The 8,894-nt window shown below is 50.0% G+C and overlaps 1 protein-coding gene across 1 annotated transcript; it reads right to left on the bottom strand.

Annotated features, from left to right (window-relative positions):
* Positions 1–3,905: 3,905 nt before the first annotated feature.
* On the bottom strand, positions 3,906–5,853 carry LOC109741326 (F-box protein At1g47056). The gene has a single exon (XM_020300399.4). It carries the CDS (start codon positions 5,763–5,765, stop codon positions 4,182–4,184), a length of 1,584 nt encoding a protein of 527 aa, XP_020155988.1. The 5' UTR covers positions 5,766–5,853; the 3' UTR covers positions 3,906–4,181.
* Between the last annotated feature and the right edge of the window lie 3,041 nt (positions 5,854–8,894).

The following is an 8,894-nucleotide window of genomic DNA, read 5'->3' as shown; positions in this document are numbered from 1 at the left end:
TTCAAGCACAAGTTTCATCCCGACGGCACCCTCGACCGCTATAAAGCCCGTTGGGTGGTCCGAGGTTTCCGACAGTGCGCTGGCGTTGACTTCACAGATACATTCGCACCGGTTGTCAAGCCCGGGACGATTCGCACTGTTCTTCAGCTCGCGGTATCTCGTGCCTGGCCGGTGCACCAGATGGACGTCTCCAACGCTTTCCTCCATGGCCATCTTGAGGAGCAGGTCTATTGCCAGCAGCCTACGGGGTTCATCGACGACACTTGTCCGGAGCATGTTTGCCTGCTTTCTCGCTCCTTGTACGGGCTCAAGCAGGCTCCCCGCGCTTGGTACCAGCGCATTGCAGCATTTCTTCATCAGCTCGGCTTCCGCTCCGCTCGCTCCGATGCTTCGCTGTTCATTTACCAACACGGGGATGCTACCGCCTACTTACTACTTTATGTCGACGACATCATCATGACAGCTTGCTCTAGTGCTCTTCTTCGACAGCTTACCGATCGTCTTCGCACTGAGTTTGCCATTAAGGACCTTGGTCCTCTGCACTATTTCCTCGGCATCGAGGTTGTTCGACGTGCGTATGGTTTCTTTCTTCATCAGCGGAAGTATGATCATGAGCTTCTTGATCGCGCTGGGATGCTTAATTGCAAACCCGCGTCTACTCCTGTCGACACGAAGGCCAAGCTCTCTGCCACCGACGGCTCACCTGCTCCGGATGCTTCGTTTTATCGGTCTATTGTGGGCACCCTTCAGTATCTCACCCTGACACGACCGGAGCTTCAGTATGCTGTCCAGCAGGTCTGCTTACACATGCATGCCCCTTGTGATGCTCACTGGACCGCGGTCAAACGTGTTCTCCGTTACATCCGCGGCACCATGGATCTCGGATTGACTCTTCATGCCTCCACTGCTATGGACATCACCGCCTATTCTGATGCTGACTGGGCCGGCTACCCCGACATGCGACGTTCCACCTCGGGGTATTGTGTTTATCTTGGACCGTCCTTGATCTCTTGGTCGTCTAAACGGCAGCCCACTGTTTCTCGCTCCAGCGCTGAGGCAGAATATCGAGCGGTGGCTAATGTTGTTGCAGAGTGCTCCTGGCTTCGTCAACTTCTTCATGAGCTCTCTTGTCCTGTCGACAAGGCCACGATTGTCTACTGCGACAACGTCTCCGCGGTTTACCTCTCCGCCAACCCGGTTCATCATCGTTGCACCAAGCACATTGAGCTGGATATTCATTTTGTTCGGGAACAGGTAGCTTTTGGTCATGTTCGCGTTCTCCACGTCCCTACTTCCCAACAGTTTGCGGACATCATGACCAAGGGGTTGCCTACGGCCCCTTTCGAGGAGTTTCGATCCAGCCTTTGCGTCGGCCGTAGCGACGCTTCGACTGCGGGGGGTGTTGAGATGTATATTGCATGTATGTTTCTTGTACAACAAGTCTACCTCCTTCCTTGTATAGTTAAGGTCTAGACTCCCTTTGTACCTATATATATACGTGCATACGCACCCGATGAATATATCGTGAGTTGCACCAATCCTCTACAGTTTGTATGTGGGCCCCATTTGTACGTTGGCAGTTGATTAGTATATACTACGATTTGCCAAGATAGCACCTGGGGCTTAGCTTACTAGGACAGCAAGGTTCCTTAAATTGTGGACGCCGCTCACAGCACAAGGCATGGATATTGTATTCAACAGGACAATCTTGGTAATCATCTTTTTCTTTCTCGTGTTCAATCGCAAAAGCAACGGTAAAATCAGGAACGCAGTCCGATTGCCATGATTGCCTGAAATGGCCCGCCACCATGCCACTAGGCCCGTAAATTTATTTTATTTACTGATGACAGTGGGCCGTCCGTGGCAAAGAATATGTGTTTCCCGCTGCAAACTCCAAAGTCGAAATGGCAACGCTTGTTGCCTCCGGATTCTAGGCAATCTTGTTGGGAGATCGTCATAGCAGGCAATGATTCTTCTCTTTGATGTGATGATAATGTCATCCACATGTGCGCTAGTATCTCCATCCATGTGTGGCTGCGTTTTCTCCGGGTTCAATTAATGTTTATGATCCCAGCTCCATGCGATCATGGCCAGCGTTAGCTCAGTCTTCTGCATTTATAAGCTAATAATAGTGCAAATTTGAGTCAAACCAACTCTAGGAATGCCCGAGGAAAAAAGAGCCAAGCATACAAAACAATCTCCAAATTTGAGTCAAACCAACTCTAGGAATGCCCGAGGAAAAAAGAGCCAAGCATACAAAACAATCTCACTGTTGACAATTCTCCTTTGAAGCGTACATCCAACAAACAATTTGCGGATCCAACATCAAGAAGAACGAGTAAACAACCAAGAGGCGGCTCTTGGTCAGGTGGGGAGAATCCAGCAAGACCTCGAGCGGAACTGCTAAGCAAACGTTCACCACAAAAAACAAGCAATTTTGGCGCTAATCGCCGTCCGTAAACTAATAGCAAAACCTTGACACATTCTTGACCAGGCAGGTACATTGATCCAGAAACATACAAGCGCAGCGATGTTCACTAGAAGATCCACGTCCGCAGCTTGGAAGTGGTCAAGCAGTGCCACTCGCAAAAATGAAAGAAACTGCGTCTTGACCAGGAAAGCTACAGCCATAGGCCATAGCCATGCATCTTCAAGAAAGCTTGCCTGTTGAACCGGCAAGGGTTCGGCGTCTGCTACTCCGCTGGTCAGGTCCAAAGTCAACTGCCGGCGTGTCGCCTGGGAAATGGCCAAACATTTTTAGAAAACTGACCAGTTGTTGCTTCATTTCATCCCCCGTTCAACTTTTCTACGTGCGTGATCAAGAATATTCCGCCTTCCAGACACCGTGTCTGAGGCGTCGTAAAACTGGAGGCAGGAGAAACTTCTGAAACCATTCAGGTCCATGTCAAGGAATCAGTGGAGAGGAGGAATGCTTCTCCATAGAAAGTTAGAAACACAAATGATGCCAATTGAGATGTAGCATGCCATGGTTCCAGTAACTCTGGTCCAACGCGGTATCAGGAAACACAAAGGACTAGCAAACCATGCAGAAAGGGGAGAAATTCTAGGTTGACCACAATCTAACAATTTCATTGACTACATATATAGTTCCACAAACTGGCTCTGATACAACTTTGATTCTATCCAGTTTCTGGAAAGGCATGATCTTAAAGAGTATGCAGGCACATCATGGAGTTACTGCTGCTAAATATTGTGAAAATTTGATAACTAGGATCCATGATCAGATAGTGAACAGAAGTCAGAACAGAAACATATGTTTGCACCAGATAAAAGATAACCCACTTAAATGCTTCTCATCCAATAGCGTAAAATGTAAAACTGGAACCACCAGTGAAGCACAAGTTACTGACTGAACCATTATAATTTGTTGTACAAAGAACACTTTTCATTGTTCTAGAAAGAATCTCCAGGGAAGCCAACTCTCCCAAAATCTATTGGTCTACATGAACATAAGGGCGCCCCAATAGAGCTGTCGGCACCACAGGCCTTCAAAACTCATGTATAGACTATAAAGAGAGGATTCCATCTAAGCACAGTTTTTCCATGCTGAACGAGCAACTAAATAGAAAAGAAAAAAGATATGTGACTATACAAACATTGATTGACCCGAAAGGCACTTCTCTTCAGAATCATATGTATGTATTGTTGATTTCTGATCATTATTATTTTTAGGTCCTTATAGTTCAAAGTAATAAAGAAATTGCATTTGAAGGCTAGAGAAACCAGCATGCAAAATCATGATAGAAAGTTGACAGTATTGATGACTAATAGTATCAGTTGTTGTTGATTTCCAATCATCATTATTTCTAGTCCTTATAGTTAAATTAATAAGCACTTTGAATCTGAACACCATAGATACCAGCATGAAAAATTATGACAGTAAGTTGACAATATTGCTGGCTTCCCATGTCATATTTTTCAATCCAAAAAATACCTTATACAAGATTACATTGTGCGATCACATGAATCTCTGCTACTACAAAGAGCAACATCAAATAATAAGTACCCTCTAAACAAACTAGCTGGTTCACAAAGAACTTCATGGTACAATTAAGGAAGACAAAAACATCAATCGCAAAGAACAACATCACCAATCAATGTAACAAACATGAAAGAATCAAAGGACTGAAGGAGTAACCATGGCACATAATTCTTGTGACTCATGAGTTATGGGAGCTCCCACGCGGACGTCTGCGAAACATGGAAACCGACAAGCTCCTTGGAATCAAAGTACTCATCCATGCTTTCCACCCTGATGGTCTGCCACTGGTGCCACACAGAAGGTCAGGAACCCCTATCTGATCATCAAAATCATCTTGTACCACATCACTCCCTGCATTCTCCAGTACACCACTCTCATCCACACTAGCATCTTGCAATTCGCCTGCACCACCTGGCGTGTCAAAATTCACAGCAAGAGCGCCATGCCGACTAGCACGAAGCCGCTCAGCACACTCAAACGTCACCCTGCGGCACTTTTTCACCTTCACCTTGACAAGGCGTGGGCAGCCTGCTGCAAGCTTGTCCATTCCGGCATCAGACACAGGGCATGCCTTGATGCACAGCTTCCGCAGAGAAGCACACTTAGTCGCCACGCAAGATATCTCTGCATCCCCAAATGTGTCAGACCCGCAAAGCGCAAGCCGCTCAAGAGTGGGGCAGTTGGCAGCAATCAACTCAAGACTCGCCGATGTCAAATTCACACCAATGAGGACTAATTCCTGCAAAGCAGCACATTTCTGCGCCACGGTTGCAAGCCCACGGTCGCCAATCCTATTCGCCTTCCATCCATCTACATGCAGCTTGCGTAGACGTGGCGACTTGGTGGCAAGTGCTGCCAACCCAACATCTGTGACCTCCGGCGCCTTGGCAAGGTACAGGACCTCTAGCCCACATAGCGCCGCCACACCAAGGTCACTGACCTGCAGTTTCTCGAGATGAAGCTCGGCTAGCAAGGCACCCTGTGGGATCGCCTGGAGAACCGGGTCCCAATCACCGGAGCAGCGGATGATCTTGAGGGTTTTGAGGTTGGGGGAGCGCGTGATTAAACAGGAGAAGCACTGCCCGTTGTAGAGCTCTTTAAGGGCCAGGGACTGGAGACGAGGGCTGGAGACGGTGATGGGCTCTGAGTCAGCTAGGCCGCGCAGCCGCTTGACAGAGAGCTCCTCGAGCTGGGGGCAGGACCGGAGAACTGCCTCGATCCCCTTGGCGCCGAAGGTACATGACCCAACTGAGAGCTTGCGGAGGTTTATAGCCGCGGCTGCGAGGGCGGCGACGCCGTGGTCGGTGACAGCACGGACCGAGCGGAGCTTGAGGCGGCGAAGGCCGGGGCCGAGGCGATGCGCGACGAGCGCGAGCGCGGGATCGCCGACGCTCTCCGCGCGGCGGTCGCACTTGAGCGCGAGCTTGGATACGGCGGAGAAGCGCGCGAGAATGGCCGGGGCCGCGGCGAGGAGGGGCGCCCGCGCGTCGAGGGCGAGGCGCAGGCGCGAGGAGGCCTCGGTGGCGAGCCAGCGGCGGCACACCAGGGAGCAGCGCTTGCGGTCGCCGGAGCCGAGGAGCCCGAATACGACGGCGAGGAGCTCCTCGGGGAGGTCGGAAGTGTAGTCAGCCTCCGCGGCCGCGTCCTCGGCGGCTGCGGCGCTGCAGAAACCAGGCGACGCTGCCTGCGCGGTGGGGGACGGCGGCGGAGGAGGGGGCTTGCGGTGGTGGTGGTAGCGGGGAGCGGAGGGGCACTGGCCCATGGGGGAGGGGGAAAGGGGCGGTGGTGGCGGTGGCGGTGGCGGATCTGCGGGGGAGGCGGAGGAATGGAGGAGTTGGGGTCGGGTGGGGGATTGGGGAAAGGGAGGAAGGAATGGAGGAAGAGATGCTACGGACGCGAGGGTTATTAAATCCGGTTAAGTGCTCCGTCCGGGGTACACGGTTTTTTCGTTTTTCTAGAATACGCATAAGCATGCGATTTTTTGTCCAAAAGAACCCATGCCGAACGCTATTGCCAAAAAGGACTACTTGTGGATAAAATTGTTAAAAAGGACCCCCTCAACCGTGACGGCAGGCGCGGCAGGCGACACGTGGCACCTGCCGCCACGCCTGAAGGCGGCCGCCCGGGTAAAACAGGTTTTTGGACCGGCTCGAGCCGGGACGGAACGGGGCAGGTGGGCCCTGCCGCCACCGTACGAGGCGGCCACCACTGCTCCTGCCGCTCCCAGGCCGACAGGTCCTGCTGCACGCGCGACGAGGCGTGGGCCACGCCGCTACTACATGAGGCGGCAACATTTTAGCTGTTGCATGCGCTCCGACAGCATCGCCTGCTGCAGATAGGGCTGTATCAAAAGGTCGAAGCTCGCGAGCTTACTGAGCGCTCGATGGTTCGGCTCGTTAAGCTCGTGGTTTGCTTCTTAATGAACAGAGCCAATCATGGATTCCAGCTCGTTAAGCTTAACGAACGAGCTAACGAGTTTCATGAGTAGCCCGTTAAGCTTGTGGTTCGCTTCTTAATGAACAGAGCCAATCATGGATTTCAGCTTGTTAAGCTTAACGAACTTAACGAACGAGCTAATGAGTTTCACGAGTAGCTCGTTAGTAACAATAGTACATATATTTTCATCTTACCTGACGAAATTTTTGTAGCACATGAGCGCATCCACTCAATCTAATCTACATAGGAGGCAACAAACTAGTGCATTTCCTTTTGTAGTCACCGTCTTCCTTCTTAAAAACCTAATCTAGACGCATATCATGTAGATCGTAACACATTAAAATCTGTTAACGAGCGCTCACGAGCTTAACAAGCTTTAAATGAACCGAGCCGAGCAGAGTTTTCTGCTCGTTAATCTTAACGAGCTTAACGAGCCGAGTCTTAACGAGCACGAGCTTAACGAGTACGAGCTTAACGAGCCGAGCAGCTCGTTAATCCACCCTGAAAGAACATGCGGTGCCCCCATGTTTGGTTTTGGTAATTGATGACAATCTCTATGGACTAATGGTTGCCTTGAGTTATATTTGAAGGATTTGTCCATAGGCATTTCTTGAAGTCCATGTGTTGGTTTCAAGGAGTTTATGTGGTGACCAAGGTGTTATTAAGGAATTATCCAAAGATTGGTCATGTGAGAGTAGAGCTTATTGCAAGCATGTCTTGAAGAAGAAGATTGTGTGATTATTCATGTTTACCTTCAAGACATCATCCAAATGAAGAGAGTTGAAAAGAGTTAAGGTTGATCAAGACTAAGTCAAGAGTGAATCAAGTTGATCAACACACAAAGCGCACAAGATGTACCGAGAGGGATCAAGCGATCCCATGGTGTGGTAAGCATTGTCAATTACACTGTGTGTACTAACCCATGATCTTCGTGAGAGTTCTTTGTGGGGTTAGGTTGCGGTGTGCAAGTTCAAGTGAAGCATCATGAAGAGATCAAATGCTTGAAGCTTGCCGTCCATTGTGGTGACAATGGACTTGTGAAGATGTGCGGAAGAGTGGCTCACCCATAGTGGAGTATGGGGGAGCAATCAACTAGTCTTCATCGAGCCAACACAACCAAGAAAGGTGGTCCAACTTGAGGGAGTCAAGATCGTCATCATCTAGCTCAAGTGGACCATGTGCAAGGCAAAGGTTTGCTCTTGATAGGTTTTCTATTTTACCGGTCTCATGATGGTAGTTGGGAGACCGGGTTATAGGATCGATTGCCGTACTATCAAGGGGGGCTCTCGATGAGTAGCTTGATCGTATCGTTCATAGAGAGCTCAAACCATTGCATCCTTGCATCATCTTTGTTGGTTCTTGTTTGGTTCTTCTCTTTGTGAGTTTTGGAGCTTATGGTCATCTTGATGACAAGCTCGAGTTCATCGAAAACGGAGTTCACTCGCATCTTCTATGATGTTTTCGATGTTGGAGGTTATGCCGGTTCTTCTCGGTTGGAGGTTTCACTCCTCTATTTGTTGGCATACCTCCCCTGCCTCTTCTTGCTGTTTTGATGCTACTCGTCGTCTTGTATCCAATAAGCTTGAGTTTGCTCAATTCGGAGCTCATATGAAGAAGTTATGGCAGTTCTGGTTTTCTCCCTGCGATAGTACCGCGGCCAGAGCGGCAGTACCGCTTATCGCCCCAAGCGGTAGTACCGCTGTCCAAAGCGGTAGTACCGCCTATGGCCATAAGCGGTAGTACGGCTACGGTTCCGTGCTGGTACCGCCTCGATTTTGGGTCTTGCATTTTTCGTGTCGAGTTTTGCAGTAGTTGCACGGCAGTAAGGCACGGCAGTTCCGCCTATAAGCGGTAGTACCGACGATGGGCGGTAGTACCGCCTGTAAGCGGTAGTACCGCTCCGGTCGGGCGGTAGTACCGCTACTGCATTTTTGGTCCCGTGTTCTGCTCCTCCAGCGGTAGTACCGCTGGGGTGCGCGGTAGTACCGCTTATAAGCGGTACTACCGCCCCAAGGTTCATGTTTGGTTGCTCCTTTTCCCTGCTTCTTCCGCCAGAGCGGTAGTACCGCTCATGGAGCGGTAGTACCGCTCGTGTGCGGGCTGAGCACATAACGGTTGGATTGTTCCCCTTCTATAAAAGGGGGTCTTCTTCCCCAATGAACCTTATCTTTTGAGCTCGTGTTCTTCCCCCATTGTTGACCTTCTTCGAGCTTGCTAACTCTCAATCCCTCCATGGATTCTTGCTAGTTTTTGAGGGAAAAGAGAGAGGAGATCTAGATCCACATTTCCACCAATCACTTTCTCCTCTATGTGAGGGGAACCCCTTGGATCTAGATCTTGGAGTTCTTGGTGTTCTCCTTCTTGTTCTTCCTCTCATTTTCCTCCCTAGCATTAGTTGCTTCAGTGGGATTTGAGAGAGAAGGACTTGGGCACTCCGTGTGCCCTTGCCATTGCA

This window comes from Aegilops tauschii, chromosome 5 (assembly GCF_002575655.3).
Source record: "Aegilops tauschii subsp. strangulata cultivar AL8/78 chromosome 5, Aet v6.0, whole genome shotgun sequence".
NCBI lineage: Eukaryota > Viridiplantae > Streptophyta > Magnoliopsida > Poales > Poaceae > Aegilops > Aegilops tauschii.
This window is presented reverse-complemented; position numbering and strand designations above follow the sequence as displayed.